Consider the following 18,510-nt stretch of genomic DNA (forward strand, 5'->3'; position numbering starts at 1 on the left):
GGGTAAGGTGATAAACCGTGAGGGTAAACCCCCTTTAAAAGCCAAGTCCACCACCTTTCTGACCGGGTTTTATGCTGCATCCATATTTAGGGTGTAACATGAAGCATGGTAAGAGTCTGAACCCCTGAAAATGAGATGTGCACTTAAAAGCGGTGTAAATATTAAAAAAGAAAAAACAAAAACACACACAACAACTCCAGCCATTTTTCTGTAAATTTTCCATCTGGGGGACTCAAAACTTTGTTTTAAATATGGACTTCAATACCTCTAAGAGTCCTTTCACACAGGCGGTCCTGCTGGCAGACGACGCTTTGCTCAGAAGGGCAGGCGGATGACAGGTCCGTCTCCGCTCACTGTGCCGAGACAGACCTGTCAGATTCCCGCTCTCCTCTATGGGGAGATCAGATGAAAACAGACTGCCTGTCTGTTTTCATCCGTTCCCATCCACCAGACGGATGACAAATAGGGTCACCATCAGTCTGGAATTAACGGAAAGCATCAGATCCGATAGCAGCAGGTGTCAGCGGACATGTCACCGCTGACACCTGCCGCTCCATAGGAGTGAATGGAGGGTCCAAACAGGTCCGCCTGAAAAACTGACAGACGGACCTGATTGGAAAGCCTGTGTGAAAGGGGCATGACACACAGAGACACAAACAGCACTAAACCTGTTGTGCATTTTTTTTTCTGCAAGTTTTAGAATAATCAGTGTTTCCATTGATCTATAAGGGAACACCTCAAGAATAAAAAATGCATAGGTGTGAAACTAGCCTCGTCTATAACCAAAAATGTGTGCCTCGAGTTGGTCTTTAACCTATGAATTCTGTATAAAAGCTATAAAAAACACCAAACGGTAAGTTGAACAATATGTGAAAGTACATTGGGACTAAACGCCAATTTATACAGTATCTCACAAAAGTGAGTACACCCCTCACATTTTTGTAAATATTTTATTATATCTTTTTATGTGACAACATTGAAGAAATGACACTTTGCTACAATGTAAAGTAGTGAGTGTACAGCTTGTATAACAGTGTAAATTTGCTGTCCCCTCAAAATAACTCACACAGCCATTAATGTCTAAACCACTAGCATAGTGTCATTTCTTCTGTGTTGTCACATGAAAAGATATAATAAAATATTTACACAAATGTGAGGGGTGTACTCACTTTTGTGAGATACTGTACATATAAAAACTACTTTACAGAATACAAAATGGGACAAACAGACCCCAAGTTTGCATTACTCACCCTGTATGTCCTAGAATCTCCATGGCTTTTTAATGCTTGTTTTAGCTGCGCCTCCAGATTCCGAATCTCTTGTTGGAAGTCATCTCTCTCATGTTCACGTTCAACAGCTTGTTCCTTTAATGAAAGATGAACAACATCATACATCAAGCATAATCCTACTACAACTCCAGTAAAGCACTAAAATAGTGCAGTCTTTGAAAGCAGAACTAAAAAAAGGCAAAACTTTTTTTTCTGGTTGTCACCAGAAGTAGTGTCCCCAATGGAAGATATCCCAACTATTCCTGTTCTGTGGACAACCCAAAATTTGCAATTTTTTACTTTCACTTGTATCCAAATCTGATGACAGGTGTTAAAATATAATATAATAGAGGGTAGAGGAATTTAACTATAAGTGAGCAACTCAATCAGCAAATGCCATTTTGTTGAGAAATCACCTTGCAGAACACCCCCTTAGCATTTCTAGTCATGGCCATCTTAAGCAAGGGCATGACCCATGTAGCATTTACTTTAAATCCATCAGCCCTTAGAAAAAGAAAAAACATACTCATAAGAAGTATGACATTGTGGCCTTGGCTAGAAACCAGGAAGCAACTGAAGAAATGTTATATATACTTTTCCTTTTTAAAGTAAAAATAATATACCTTCCTATCTATTTACTAACGCTAGCAGCATAAAGATTACAAGTAGTTAAGAGTATGGGGTTTTTTTCCATAATCATACTTACCTAGGTGCCGCTACACAGAGCTGAGCGATCAAACATTGCCGATGGCTCGGTTCTCACAGCTCCCTGAGCAGAGAGCGGCAGTCTCAGACTCTCAACAGCTCACTGAGAGGCTGAGACGGGTGTCAGTCTATGAACCTGGCGGATCCAGACTTTCATTGTCGGGTTAACGCAGTGGCTGGACTGATTTCTGTGAGGTCAGCAGAGAGCGGGTCACAGGAAGTTCAACCAAATGAGCTTTGGCAGGACTTCTCCTTTAATGCGGAGAGGATTTAGTTCCACTTTAAGCCAAACTGAAGTCTTGGTTTTTTAATTATTGGTGTGAAATCAGGCTGCATAACAAGAGTATGAAGGATAAGGTAAATATGGAGCGCTAGATAGGCAGCTAGTGGAGTGTAGCCAGGAGTAGTAAGGAAGTAGTAGTAAAAGTTCCAATAATCCAGCAAGTGTCCTAAAGAGCAAAGTTCATATGCTACCAAAGCCAGACCTATGAAATACGTTCTGACCAGTATCAGCAGCCAGCTGTTAGAGCAGAAGGAGACTCTGTATGCAATGAGAGAGGAAGAGAGCGGCGCCACTCTGAGTGTAGTATTTAAGTTAAAAGCATCAAGCTTGATTATATTCAACTCACATTTGAGTAGAAGTAAGCAGTTGGGCAGGGCTCTCTGTCTCTCTCTCCTGGATTTCCACTTCAACACTGAGTCAATAGGCATCAGGAGAATAAGCTCTCCCAGGCTTAAAGCTGCGTGACAGATCCACCATCGATTTCCACATCAATCGTGCTTTTACGACGATTGACCTACTAAATGCAAGAGGAAAGTTTTACCCTGATTGATGTGGAAACCAATGGTGGATCTGTCACGCAGCTTTAAGTCCGGGAGAGCTTATTCTCCTGATGCCACTTTGACTCAATGTTAACATTTGAGTCCACACAATCTGGTAAGCGCATTTAAACATTTGTATTGGAGGCGGCTTACACACCAGGGTCATTTCTTGATTTGGAGTAACAAGGCTCTATCAATACTGAAGTTTAAAAGGCACCTGTGGCTCTCATACCTATGAACTTATATTTTGATGTCACATATGAACGTTAATTCCCAAACCGTATAGGTGTGGATATTTTAATCTGGATACATTTGTACAATACACCAATTTGATTGGATACACTATTTTTATGTTATTGTGGTATAAGTCACTTTAGTGCAGCATTTTAACCGTTTTTAATACCGGTTCATTATTAACAAAAAAATAATAAGGCAAATAGTATTGAACACGTCACCATTTTTTTTTAGGTAAATCTATCTCTAAAGGTGCTATTGACATGAAAACACATTAGTAACAACCCATGCAATCCATACATACCAAGAAAACAAATAAGTTCAGAAATTAAGTTATGTGTAATAAAATGGAATGACACATGGAAAAAAGTATTTAATACATTAAAGCAGAGTTTCACCCAGATTTTTTTTTTTTTTTTCCCAACCGGTCTGCAAGACTGCATTAAATACTTTAATGCATGTGAATAATTAAATCGCCATCCAATTCCTGTTTTCTTTGATTCATTCACATTTGATTTCTTCAGTGCAGACTGCTCCCATCTTCACTGTTGGTATGTGAAGCCCACTAGGAGTTTGTTCCAGGATAAGGTGCTGCTGGCTACCCAGCATGCACCATCTGACCACGTGCATGCGCAATCTACACACGGCGTGGTGCAGGAAGATTATCTTGTTGCCATAACAATGGGCAGCGACAGAGGAAGTGCTTCTGGTCAGAAGTCCTGGTGGAGAATTGGACATAAAAGTGCTGTAATCTTGTAATTCTTCACACATATCGCCACTATTGCTGCTCTGCACACCTCCGGCACCTCTGCTGCATGCTCTGTATACCAGCAATATAGTAATGACAAACAATGACCTGCTTTCCCTGTTTAAAATGGTGCTTAGATCCACCTTTCATTGCGTAATTTCCTGTGGCGATACCCACTGACTCCTGGGAACGATGACAAACATCTCCCAGAAGCCAAGTATAAAATATGGGTGGAATTCCGCTTTAACTGAAATTTATTCGTACAAAATCCTTTGTTGGTAACAGCTCAGGTGTGATTTTGGCCCATTTTTCCACACAAACATTCTTCAAATCTTAAAGGTTCCGTGGGCCACTTCTACGAACTCTGATCTTTAGTTCTTTCCATAGCTTTTCGATTGGATTTAAGTCAGGTTATGGCTGGGCCATGCTAGCAACTTTATTTTCTCTTTGAAACCAATTGAGATTTTCCTTGTGTTTGGGATCAATGTCTTGCTGTTTCACCTTGATCATCCTGGTAGGTGTCAGCAGATTTTTATCAAGAATGTCTTGGTACATTTTTCCATTCATCTTTCCTTCAGTGACATGAAATGCCAGTACCGTATGCTAAAAAACAGCCCCACACCAAGATGTTCCCACCCCCAAACTTCACTGTTGGTATTGGGGTGTTTTGCAGTGCCATTTGAGCTCCAGACATGGTGTGTATTATGGCATCCAAAGAGTTAAATTTTGGTCCCATCTGACTAGACTACATGCTTTTTCTTCAGCAACGGAGTCTTGCGTGGTGAGTGTACATACAGGCCATGGCGGTTGAGTGCATTACTTATTGTTTTCTTTGAAACAGTTGTACCTGCTAAATCCAGGTCTTTCTGAAGCTCTCAAGTGGTCCTTGGCTCTTGGACAACTCTTCTGATCATTCTTTTCACTCCTTTCAGAAATCTCGCGAGGAGCACCTGGTCGTGGCCGGTTTATAGTGAAATGAGATTCTTTCCACTTCAAGATTATGGCCCCAACAGTGCTCACTGGATCACTCAGAAGTTTAGAAACTCTTCTGTAACCAATGCCATCAGTAGGTTTTCCCAACAATAAGGTCGCGAAGGTCTTGAGAGCTTTTTGCTTTTACCCATCATGAGATGTTTGTGCGACACCTTGGTAATGAGACACCTTTTTATAGGTCATCAGTTGAGACTGAACCAGCTGAGCATAAATTTGCGCTGAGAAGGCGCAGGATTTCCTTCTAATTACTGTTAGATTTGAGCTAGTGTCTTAGCTTTCCATGCCTTTTTGCACCTCCCTTTTTTCATGCGTTAAATACTTTTTCCCTGTGTCATTCCATTTTATTACACATAACTTAATTTCTGAACCTGATTGTTTTTTTTTTTTTTATTTGTATGCATTGATTGCATGGATTGTTACTGACGTGGTGAAAATTTCATGTCAATAGTATCTTTAGAAATACATTTACCTAGAAAAATGGTGACATGTTCAATACTTTCACCCGCTGTATGCTTTACTTATACGGTAAAATCAGTCTAACCAGATAATAAAAGCAGACTATAATTGGGCTTTAACAGAAAAGGCTAGTTAAAGACCAAATAACAGTGAAAATGTTGTGTTTGGTCAAATTTTCTCTTTTGAAAGTTTATAAACTGGTATTTGATATCTTTAATGTTACGCTATTCAATGTAGTCAAATACTAAAAATTCTCTCATTCAAAATTTAATCTAAACTATATTACTGAGTCAGTTATTGCCTCATGGAATGCATATGGAAATAGGACATTTTTATTCTTGGGACATAAAACTGAAAAACATACATCCATAAATTGTCTCTGATGTTTTAGCTGCTTCTCTAGAGCCTGAATCTGCTGCTCAAAGTCAGTAATTTCACTTGATTTCTTCAACAGCTCCTGGTTACGAGCCATTTGGTCTTCTAGTTCCATTTCCAGGACCCTCATATGGGAAAGTAAGTTTGATCGGTCCTTGTCTGCTTGGCAGTGTAACTCAAGTTTCTCTTTTACTAAGCGCTGAGTTTCTTTCAGAAGCTCTGTGAAAACAAGAAAAATTGAGAAAGTTCCAAATCTGCATAGTCCAGACACCAAACAAGCGCCCAAGCCTTCCAGCAAGTCTAAAAAGTATACAGCAGACTGAAGCACTACAAAATGGTTTGGAGTTGTAGTTTCATTTACCTTCATTGCTATAAATGGTTTATACACCATATTTCAAGTTATTAAAGCACAATTTTGTTTTCATTTTCTAAGGAGTATTAAAAACCCCTGTGTGACCACAAACCACAACTGATGGCCAATAAAAACATGCACGGTGCATGTGGGTGGACCAGAGTCCAATCATGCAAGCTCTGGCCACAATTTACATAAAGACTATTCTGCGACTCCAGAAGAACTTTAAAGGAGCATTAACCACATAACGACCGGGACACGCCGATGTACGTCGGCAGAATGGCACGAACAGGCAAATGGGCATACCTGTATGTCTCTTTGAATTTGCCATCGCGCGGGCGGCGATGTCCGCAGGGATACCCGCGATCGTCTCACGGAGAGGAAGAACGGGGAGATGCTAATATAAACAAGCATCTCCCCATTCTGCCTAGTGACACTGTCACTGATCACAGCTCCCAGTGATCGGGAGCTATGATCAGTGATGTGTCACACACAGCCCCTCCCCCTCACAGTTAGAATCACTCCCCAGGACACACTTAACCCTTCCCTAACCCCTAGTGGTTAACCCCCTTCACTGCCAGTGGTATTCTTACAGTAATCAGTGCAATTTAATCGCACTGATCGCTGTAAAAATGACAATGGTCCCAAAAAATGTGTCAAAATTGTCCGATGTGTCCACCATAATGTCGCAGTCACGATAAAAATCGCAGATCACTGCCATTACGATTATTGCTATTTTTGTACCAAAAATATGTAGAAGAATATGTATCTGCCTAAACGAAGGGAAAAAAATGTTTTTTCTTAATATATTTTTTTGGGGATATTTATTATAGTAAAAAATATTGTTTTTTTCCCTAAATTGTCGCTTTTTTTGTTTATAGCGCAAAAAATAAAAACCGCAGAGGTGATCAAGTACCACCAAAAGAAAGCTCTATTTGTAGGAAAAAAAAGGACGTCAATTTTGTTTGGGAGCCACGTCGCACGACCGCACAATTGTCAGTTAAAGCGACGCAGTGCCGAATCGCAAAAGTGCTCTCGTCTTTTGCCAGCCAAATGATCCAGCCAGCAAGTCGTTTTTCAACAGAAAAGCTCTCTCAGTTAAAGGGATAACAGAGACCATTTAACACTGGCACGGGTGCTTAAAATTATCAGATTATATGTAAAACCTTTATGCCAAAAGGAAAAAGAATGTTTGCTATAACTGATTATAAAGTATTTGCTGGAGTTCAGCTTCAATTTATTACTGTATTTAAACCTGCTAGTACTTCTAACAAGGCTGGTGTTCAAATCTGCCCCCTGTGCTCCTTCAGGAAGAATGGGGGCAGATAAGGTGAAAGCGGAGGAGAAAAAAAGCCTAAAAAAAGAAAACGAATACAACCATAAAAGTTTTGAAAAACTTATTCTTGCTGAGGAAACAATATTCAGGACTATGGGAGAGGCACTTACTGGCTAGTTCTAACTGAATACGAGAACATTAATTTTTACCATCCAGCTGAATCATGTAAGAGTTATAGAAATGCTTGGCGCTACAGAAACTAAAAACAGAGGGGGGGATTTATCAAAACTAAAAGCAGGCAGTATCTGGAGCAGTTGTGCATAACAACCAAGCAGCTTCTATTTTCAGCTTTTTCAGTTAAAGTGGAGCTAAACCCTCCTTGCCTTTACAGCCAAGGAAGCTGCCATCTTAGCCTCGGTTTGATCTGCAGTTGCCATGGTGCTGAACATGTGATCATATGACACCAGCCATTTGATGGCTTGACAGTTCGGTTGAGAGCAAAAATAACTAACAGTTACATTCAAGGTATGTTGAGAAAGATAACAGTTTTAGAAAACAGTAAATCGTTGGGTTTAGTATAGATCCTTGGTTGTAGGCGGCTACCTTCAGGTGGTTAGACATCAAAGAAATTCAACCGCACTCCAAAGATATTTGTCTTTATTCAATAAGGTGTCATCCAAAATACAGATCACAGCAAAGTGGAACAAAGCTTACGCATTTCGCACTACAAGAAGTGCATAGTCATAGCACTAATAATATTATATAGTAATATATAGGCTGCTACCTTCAGGTGATTGGACACTGGCAAAAGCTTTGCTGAGCATGTTCACCTAGACATAATACTATGACCCTACCCCACTCAATGAGTCCTTAGTTTTGTACCAGGCAATGCAGAGTAACACATGAACAGAGGGGAAAGTGGTCAGTGTCCTATACTCCAAAATATGCAACTTACAGGCAAGTCAAAATACCTTTCATCTTAATGCTGAATTCCAGGAGCTCAGCCACTTTGTAAAATGTGCAGGCATACTATGAGTAGTCTAGGAGGAGGCATGCAATTTATAATTTGCCAGCCTGTAAGTACCTATCCACGTTTGCGCAAATAAAGCCTATCTTATGCCATTATCCATCTATGATCATCATGATGGGGCAAGAGTTTTAGTGGATCCTTCTGTGATTAAGCCATTGATGGCCAACATCCAAGCTTGATTGATCCCTGGACTGAAAAGCCAGGGGTCCATTTCTTTTGGTGAGTGGGGACACAGGAGGGGTGTGTGATGCACCTTTACGTTTGAAAGGGCCACTGCACTTTATTGATTGGCGCACAATCTGCACAAATTATATGGAAGTTTTTTCACTTATTAATTTGATTTGCATATGTTATTGTGAGCGGTGTAATTTCCATTTTTTCTAAGAGGTGGCATGCACCTGGTTGGATTTATCTCTGTTATTTACATCTGACAGGTTTATGGCACTCCAGGAGGAGACCATCAGGCTCTAAAGGCCCGTACACACACTAAGAAAATCGGAAGTAATATTTAGTACAACGATTGGCTGATTATCTGATCCTTAGTACAGTGCTTTGGACAACCAATTCCGACAACAAGACCTGAAGGTGCACGCTATGAAATTTTTATCGTACATAAACACAATGTCTGATTTTCATTTAATTGGTACAGTTTTGGTCCGAAAAAAATTGTACGAGCAAGACTATGCTTGCTCGGAAACGATGAAAACAATACAAAATATTACATCACTTCCGAAGTTGTATTTGTCGTACGAGAATTTTCGCAAGTTGAGTAACCTCTTCACTTTCCATAGGAGAATAGCATGCAACAAAAAACAGACGAATATTTGTCTGATAATCTGATCAAGTGTACAAGGCTTAAGAGGCAAGAAGCACGCACACACAAAGCAGCTATTCCTGCTCTTCCCCTCTGCTGACAGTTCACAAAAGTCTTTGTCTTTTAGGAATGAGTTCACATAATACAAAGGCTTCTGTGATTGGGCAGAAAAAGAAGAGTAGGCATAGTTGCTGCATTGACTCTGAACTTGGAACCAGCTGAGACTAGAGCGTTCAACATTACAGTTCCAGAAGCCATCTTTCTGGAGCACAATAAACCTGTCAGATGTAAATGAAAGATCTGTCCAGGAGGTGGCATTCACCTTGTTGGACTTAACTCGCAGTATGCCTGCACTTTTTACAAAAGTTGCTGAATTCCTGGAATTCAGCTTTAATCCATACAGGATAAGGGCTAGATATACATAGACCCTGGAAGGTCCCCAAGCAATAAAACAGAGGGTTGGGCAACAAGGCATACAGAACAGTGCCAACAATTCAAGCAAACAAGGGTCAAAGACCCAAGTGCCCACTGCTATCACCAATGTGAAGAGGGAGAATGGGTGGGTGTTAACTTTCACAACCCACTGCTCAGAGGGGTGGTTTGGGTAAGGAGGAGTTAAACTCTCACTGCCGCTGACCACCAATGTAGAAGGGGTTCAATTTTACTGCCACGAGTACCAATGCAGGAAGGGGGGTAATAGTACTGACACCAGTAGAGGGAGGGGGGGGGTTATTAATGCATCCACAGACACCAATGTTGGAGGCTATTATTGCGTCTACTGGCACCAATGTTGGTTGTTATTTTTGTGTTCACTGACACCAATGCTGGGGGTTATTTTTGTGTCCACTGACACCAATAGACTATAAAAGTGAATAATCTTAAAAACACATTCTCATATGTAAAAACAAGTACTATACAGGGGACACTTCGTGTACTGCAAATAATGAAGATGTTAATTCTCACACTTGCTGTAAAGCTACAGTATCAGCCCGATGAAAGGAAAAACAGTTTTACCCCTCCAGGCTGTTGGTCCTTATATTGGTCCAGGCTTCACACATCACATTGGACATACCCACAGATGGGTCTTGGGACCATAGCAATGAACCACAGCCCTTGACCTGCTCAGCACCCTGCAGCCAACTACATTCACTGCAGCATTAAAGGCCATCCCACAGCCTGGGTACAGTTCCCAAGGTATCATGAGGTTACACAAAGCCTGATGCACAGCTTGTAAAAGGGGAGAAGAGGTCCATCACCCAGGGACACTAGGCAAAACACTGATGACTCATGAAGTGGTGTGGGGTCATAGGAGCACACCTAGGAAGCATGTCCAGCAAAGCTTTTGCCAGTGCCCAATCACCTAAAGGTAGCAGCCTACATATTACCCCGGGTATATGGTGGCTATTTAAGCCCGGGCCCTGTACTGTACGATTAAGATATAGATAGAAGCACACACACAAACACACTTTCCCATCCACTGTATCATGCTTCTTGAGAGTACAGCTTACATGACTCAACTTCCTAAATCTGCATACATTTGTTCTAGCTCCAACCTACTCTTCTCAGCTAAATGAACGGCTAGACTTTTTTTTCTATTTGTGCTTAGCTGCTAACGGAATGGGTACTGTAAATAGGAAATGGTGTTTGATCATTATGACGTATCCTAATTAAAAAAAAAAAAAAAAAAAAAAAAGAGAGAGAAGGTAAGCAGCTTCTATTATGTACTACAAGATTACAATAGAGAGTCTCACCAATTTTAACATCTTTCTCACTACTTGATAGGACTTCCTGGAGCCTCAGCAACAACTCTTTCTCTTCCCCAAGAGCAGAGGGCTCCTGTGTCAGGACTTTCAGCTGCTCCTGGGACTTCTCCAGTGCTACAACAAGCTGGCGCTCAGAAGTCTCTTTTAATGACAACGTTTCTTCCAGGGCAGCTTTCTCTGCTGCATAACCTTCAACAAGTCCTGTATTACACAAGAGATCATAATGACTGAAGCATAAATTAACAGAAAAAGGGTCTGCTATGCAAAACAAAAGCACAAAGATAACAATCATATGGCATTTTGAAAGTCTTGCCGTCACTCTAAAGCGTTAACCCCTTGCTTTTTTTTTTTTTTTTTTTTTTTTTTTAAACAATAGTTTTTAACTTGCGAGATATAGGGGGCCACAACTGCAGCATCTGACATCACTCAATTACTCACAATGTATTATATATTTAATGCAAGACAGAACATTCAGACTACAAACATACTATAGAGACTGTCAACATGCTACAGGTTTGACTGAAGACTCGAAACATGCTTTAGATGACAGTGGGAGACTGGGGACATATTATATTAGGTTACTAGAGATAGCTGCTGTACCCACTCCACCTGCAGATTGCTGGGGTCCAAGGGTCACACAACAAGCAAAAAAAAAAAAAAAAAGGGATGCATTTGACCCTCAGGCCACAGGTTGGGCTATAGAGCTATAAACATGGACTTTGAGATCGTGTTTGGTATCCAATCTGAACATATACATCTACACTGCACAATACCAAAAGCCAATTAGTAACATAATTTAGCACTAGAAATACTACTGTACCACATGCAGTATGTGCTGATCATCTGATCTGAAAGATCAGAGACTACAGCAGACCTGAGTATCAGCCCTGTCCATATAAGGAAGAATAGTAAGCAAAGAGAAAAAGGGCATGCATCATCCCCTTGCCCCTTGTAGGTGCTATATCCCCATTAGCACAAGAAAAGAGCTATTTTAGCATCTTGTCAGAGCAGGACATTTTAGGTTTATATTCTACTTAAATAAAATAGTTAAATGTTTTGGTTTCCAGTAAAAATGTACTCCTATTGGACTGGCCTTTAAACATTTTTACTTGCCCTCAGATCTAGGAAATACAGTGGCAGAACTATTCCCTTACAGTCACTTGTACCTATGTGGTAGCATCACATCAGATCCAGAAGATGATGCACTGTAGGTTTGCTACTCTACAGTCTGCACAAGTAACCCATTTGGGTTCAGGACTCTGCGGTCTGCTGTGTGCCCCCTTCCTGGTGGGCTTGTCAATAGGATTTCTTACACAATCTTGCAAACACTCATTTTGCCTAATTCCTTTGACAGTTTTTCTTCTTACCCTGAGCTTTGTGCAGTTCAACCTGTAGATGGTTCTTTGCCTCAGTTTCCTGTGCCAGCAGTTTCACCAAGTCTTGATTCTTAACCACTACTTGAGCAATCTCTTGATTTCGACTATTAAACTCCTCCTCAAAAGATTTCTGTATTTCATGAGTCTGCTCTATCTAAAAATGAAAATATAATGAAAAATTACAACAACCCACAAGTTACAGTACTTCAGCCTTTCTCAACTGGGATGCTATCACACCATGGGGTGCCATCTGGGTTTGTTAGCAATGCCATCAAGAGTGAATTAAAGCAGCGTTACACCCAAAAGTGGAACTTCTGCTCATCTGATTCCTCCCCCCCACCCCACCAATGCCACATTTGGCGGGTACCAGTTTGACACTTACACTTGTACCCACAGCGAGGTACGTCAGAAGTTCGGCCCCCGTCCTTCCCCTGTTGTCAGGCTAGTAAGAGCACAGCGTGCTTCGCGCATGCGCAGTAGGGACGCAGCTGCGAAGGTGCAAGGCTTCACTGCCGGGTTCCCTTACCGGTGGCAGCACCTGACAGCTGATGGAAGCATTGGCTAAGGTGCCGACATCACTGGATTCCAGGACGGGGAAGTGTCCTAATATTAAAAGTCAGCAGCTACAGAATGTGTAGCTGCTGACTTACTTTTTTGGAGGGGGGATGGAACACCGCTTTAAAATTGGCCAAAGCAACGGAGGGCTTATGGGTGACGGTTTTCGCAGCATCACCGATTGGTTATGGTGCACCATAACAACCAATATCTTAGCAGACAATGACATCTATAGGATACAGGGGGAACAGCTGGCTGGTGTTATGTACAATGTGGTGTGATATACACTGGATGATGCCCTATGTAACCTCACCACAACACATTGTGCTTCTCCGTGGAGACAAAGTGACACAATGTAAAAAAAATAAATAAATTAGTAAACATTGTGATGCATGCGTTGCATCGCCCCCTGCTGGACCTCACAAAGATACTAGCCCGCATAGTAAAACGCTACATGCACCACATGGACTAGTGTGACAGAGCCCCAAATTAAGCACCACTAGTTGTGGTGCTTTTTCAGATTTGAGTTTTTGTGACCGTTCTTATATGATGTTTGCAACCAATACAGCAGGTCTAATGATTGTGTTCCCCATGAAAGAACATCTTCACTAAAATATACGGAGGACAGCTAAAACCATAAATACACCTCTGACATAAATGTTTTGAATGCTCAGGCTTGCAGGGTTAATTATGCTGTCATAAGTTTATTTCAATGCAGGGTATATAGGAGAGGAAGCAAGGTATGCAGGCAGACACAACAAGCTTTGATTATCTTTGGAAAGAACAGTGATCAGGACTGGTTTTCTAATCCAGTAGGTATGATTTCATTTTTAGACTGGGCTGCCTAAAGGTTTTTTAATGGATTCCATTTTCTGAAAAAAGGTAGCAATGCACTAAAATTTGAACACCGATTTAAAAATTTGTTTCAGACTTGCAGGGCATGTCTGCTGCAAATTAGTAATTGACGGGAGACCACTCTAGTTGTCTGTAAGAACACGTTGACATAAGGCCCTAAAGAGGTGAAAAGGGTAAAAATACAGTGTCGACAGACATTCAAACAAATACTAAATAGAGGACTTTCATTATCAATACAAACTGAATTGAATTGAAGCAGTACATAGACTTTGTGCCAATCTACACACATCTGTAGCAGACAGTAAGGAACTGAATAAATAAGTAGTAAACATTCTCATGTTTGATCATCACCTAAAGACAATGCAGATTGATTCGATCATCTTAACACATTATCAGCTATGGTCTATTTTTTCCTACCTGAACTGCAGAATTAGAAACCATATCAAGAAGTCTCTCGACAGCAGAGCGCAAGCGCTGGCTCATCTGTATGATCTTCTCTTCATTCTCTAGACCAACTTCTAGGCTGCCCAGCACACTATCGCACAGATATTCTGACACTTCGTATCCCTCATCTGTGGACATCAGGCTGTGCTCGGTCATAGTGTCACAGTCTGGACTCAGGCGATGTTTCTCATTCACTAAAATAGAAAAAGCCAATGTAGTTTTAAAATTCTGTTAGAGTCAATTCATGACTATACATTCCTGCCTTTACTATGCTACATATTGTGGGCAGGCACTTAGCATCCTAACCTACAAATCAGGACTGTTGATCCAACATTGTAAAAAAAAATTACACAACTGTGACGGCTGAAAAGAGACTTTGAGGGACTGGCCTCACGGCGAGGAGGAAGCATGCAGAAGTGGGGCATACGGTAAGTAAAACTGCTTTTTAATGGTAACCTAGAAAAAAAAAAATATATTTTTTCTGTTCCCCAGTTTCGTCCCTCATGTAGCCACCCAATGAGTAGTAAGACATACCTGTAGACTTGGTCAGTGCATCCCTATTTCTATCTCCATCCAGTTGAGATAAGGTACTGTCCAAGCAGAGACCAATTTTTTTCAATATTAAATCTTCTGTGACCAGTGTGTTCTTTAAGACATCAGTGAAAATCTTCAAAAGACGCTGACAAGAACCCTGCAGTTGTTCCCTGAAAAAAAAAAAAAAAGACCAGCTATTCACTCCAGTCATTGACTCAATAGCTAGACAACAGTAATCAAAAATATCAGTTTTCTACAGCTTTCAGATGATAGCACTACAAGACCAAACTTAATTACCGAACAAGTCAAATTTGTCTTGCATCTAGATTTGTTTTTTTTTTCTAACATCTACATACACATGCAAAAGAAAAGAAAAAACGGCTTAGAAGCAAATTTTTTTTCTCCTAAAGGAACCATCACAACATTTCTCTGCTATCTTCTACTAACATTAGTTATATGCTATCAAATAAACTATATGTGCTTCTCTGTAAAATGTATTTAATGTGCTGCATATTGAAAGCACAGTCACAAACATATAACAATGTAACTTTTATATTGTCGCATTGCATTTAACATAGGTATACGCTGCTTGTATAAGTGAGACCAAAAGCTTAAGGTAGCATATGTACTCTAAAGTTTCCCCATAAAAATACCACCACACAAAAATCTCAACTTACCACTCCTGTCGGGCTATCTTTACTTCAGCCTGAAGCATGGTTTCCAAATTCTTTCCTTCTTGGTTCTCCCTTTCTCTGGTCTCCACAATCGTCTCCATCTGAGATTGCAACCCATCCATCTCATTCGTTAAGAAAGAGACCTTTTCCTGCAACTGAGAATTTCGGACAATGGAAAAAAGGGTCATAAAGCTGATCATGACCAATACATGTTCGCTAAAGAGAATTCTGTAGTCTGAGACTGTGACAAAGCGATCTGTACAAAAAATGTTGATGATTCTTCCCCCTTATATTTGCCAAGAAAGCAACATAACACCTCGTATGTTTTATTCGAATTGTGCACAGTATCATGCATTTGTAAAACTGGCAGAAACAATACAATAAGGCAGCACTTGTGAATGGAGAATGCAGGGTGTATTATTCACAGCTTCACTTGGAGCCTAGTCACCACGACAACAGCTTGGAAGCTTAGAAAACCCAAACACAAGAAAGCTCCCACCTCTTTGCTTCAAGAATCATTTTACATGCTACCTGATTAACTTCACAGGCTGTCACCTTGAAATAAAAAAAAAGGAAACGGCTTACCACATTGCTGCAGTTCACCTGGAAAGTTGGACAAATAAAAATCGCAGCCAGTCCCCTTGTTACAGCAAGTCAATTTATACAACCAAATAGATTTATAAGCCCCCCTAAATACACAAATGTTCTTTGCCTTATAAACATTAAAAGCATAACAAAGGATTCCAAGCAGAATAAGATTTGTTAAAGAGACAAGGAAACCGAGAATTATTAATCAAGGCTCACTCTTGGGGTTCATGTCGACAGGCATTCTTGTAAAATGCGTTTAACAAGCTTTGCTTGAAGCTTTAAAATGCACCTCAATAGGACATGTGGCAACCAAAGAAATGCAGTTCAATGCAATGCAGGTCAAACACAGCCTCTGAACTGCCATGTGTACTGCTCCTTTGAAGTCAACAGAATTTTGCTGACCCGTGTTTGGCCTGCATTCGAAAACACACTTCAAGAGAAAGAACCAATGCCCCTAGTCATCAGTAGGGTGATGAGCCAACGTTTCTTTAAGGACCAAGGTTCACAACATGCTTTGGCAATTCGGGCGGTCAGATGAATGCCTAAACTTTAGCCTGTTAAATATTTGGGGATGGTGCTGGTTTGGCCACACAGAGTAAAGTATACCCACATTCCAAATAAATGTATATACTGGAAAAATTATTCCTCTAGTGGGACTTTAAAAGGTAAACCTCTCTATAAGTAAAGGCGTAGGGTACAAGTATAAGATATTTATTTGAAGGTGATAGTAGAAAAACACAATCTACATATAAACAAGTGAGAATACAAATTAGACAAGTGGGTATGCAGGATGCACAAAATCTGATCAAAAATAAACATGCAATACATAAGGTACAATCATGGCTCCGTTGTATGTGATTATACAAACAAGAAAAAAAGCAACGTTTCGAGTTTAGAATAGATATTACTCTTCTTCAGGGGTATAAGATTGTGACCATGACGGAAGATACGTCTAGTGATTAAAAAGACAATTGTAAACATAAAATGTAATGGCAGGATAAAAAAAATCATCATGCATACTTATGTCACTTAAAAGATTCTATTTACACTGACTATAAGGTATTGCTTGGGAACTCATATTTTTGCATTCACTTTAAAAGCAAAGGGAGGAGAGAAAATTCCACTGTCCTGCGTGATGCTAACTCTGGGATGTCCGGGCAGGGGGTGACCGAGTGTGCCAGGCCTTGCATAGGACCAAGAGTGTGCATAGAGATTGACCCCGAGAAACAAAAAAACCCCCAATTAAAACATCATATTGAAAAACACAAACAAAAATAATGTAGGGTAGTCATACCTAATTGTCAGGAGGACAAGGGTGCCACTGCTGTGCTAGGAGTACTGCTTGAAGTATTGTGTATGAATATAAACACAATTACAAAGACCAGGAACCTGTTACAGATAGTGAAGGAGGCAGGTAATAGAATGAAGGGGTCTGCATGTGCGTGCAATCAATGTTGTGCAGACTGCTGTCATACCCTGTATGAAAGGGAAAGTAAAGTGTCAGCAGTCATAGGAGGATGCCCTCCTTGCACAGAGTTAATTGGTAGAAATAAGTCTGGGCTGCTTGGACAGCAGCCCCTGACATGAGGAGAAAAACATACCTGTGTAACCTGGGGTGGAGTGGTATCCAGCAGAGAAGCGGTGGCAGCTGTTGCAAGTGTCAGGCATAACAATGTAAGACTGAGACTGGGTTTTTAAGTATGGTGAGGGGGTGGGGCAAAGAGCCAGTCCCTATGCATATCAGGGGTGAGGCTGAGGGGAGTGTAGACACCTCCCGAGCCGTCGGCATGCGCAGCTGCCTCCGCCTCCATGCATCTAGTGCAGGTGGGTGATGGACGCGACTGGCGTCAGGCGCCACGGCACGGCAGTGACAGGAGCCCGTGTTTCTCAGGGGCAATCTCTATGCACCCTCTTGGTCCTATGCACAGCCTGTCATAGGCCTCTGGACCACGGTCATATTGTTTGGGGTTCTGTCGCCCTTTGTGGGTAATTTCTCCGTGGGCCCTCGTTGGTCACCCCCTGCCCGGACATCCCAGAGCTAGCATCACGCAGGACAGTGGCATTTTCTCCCCTCCCTTTGCTTTTAAAGTGGATGCAAAGATATCTTCCCAAGTTCCCAAGCTATACCTTATGGTCAGTTTAAATAGAATCTTCTAAATGACAAAAGTATGCATGATGATTTTTTTATCCTGCCATTACATTTTATGTTTACAATTGTCTTTTGAATTTCTAGATGCATCTTCCATCATGGTCACAATCTTAATTCCCTGAAGAAGAGTAATATCTATTCTAAACTTGAAACGTTGGGTTTTTTCTTGTTTGTATAACCACATACAACGGAGCCATGATTGTACCTTATGTATTGCATGTTTATTTTTGATCAGATTTTGTGCATCCTGCATACCCACTTGTCTAATTTGTATTCTTACTTGTTTATATGTAGATTGTGTTTTTCTACTATCACCTTCAAATAAATATCTTATACTCATACCCTACGCCTTTACTTATAGAGAAGTTTACCTTTTAAAATCACACTAGAGGAATAATTCTTCCAGTATAAACTTTAGCCTGTTTGCCCCGGTTGGCGGAAGCTGTGCATCACACTTCATATACTCATAGCGTCCCTTGGAACCACTGATGACATGGGG

At 40.8% G+C, this 18,510-nt stretch overlaps 1 protein-coding gene across 4 annotated transcripts in view; it reads right to left on the reverse strand.

Moving 5' to 3' along the window:
- PCNT (pericentrin) overlaps positions 1-18,510 on the reverse strand; it is a 273,910-nt gene that overhangs the window by 96,569 nt on the left and 158,831 nt on the right. For all 4 annotated transcript variants that reach the window (XM_073633695.1, XM_073633698.1, XM_073633694.1 and 1 more), the window contains 7 exons: positions 15,278-15,429; positions 14,601-14,770; positions 14,040-14,260; positions 12,204-12,366; positions 10,825-11,037; positions 5,591-5,820; positions 1,251-1,364 (listed from right to left, as the gene is read on the reverse strand). In XM_073633695.1, the coding sequence (XP_073489796.1) occupies positions 1,251-1,364; positions 5,591-5,820; positions 10,825-11,037; positions 12,204-12,366; positions 14,040-14,260; positions 14,601-14,770; positions 15,278-15,429 (1,263 nt within the window). The remainder of the gene's footprint in view (positions 1-1,250; positions 1,365-5,590; positions 5,821-10,824; positions 11,038-12,203; positions 12,367-14,039; positions 14,261-14,600; positions 14,771-15,277; positions 15,430-18,510) is intronic.

The sequence above is a fragment of the Aquarana catesbeiana genome, linkage group LG06, assembly GCF_042186555.1.
Source record: "Aquarana catesbeiana isolate 2022-GZ linkage group LG06, ASM4218655v1, whole genome shotgun sequence".
NCBI lineage: Eukaryota > Metazoa > Chordata > Amphibia > Anura > Ranidae > Aquarana > Aquarana catesbeiana.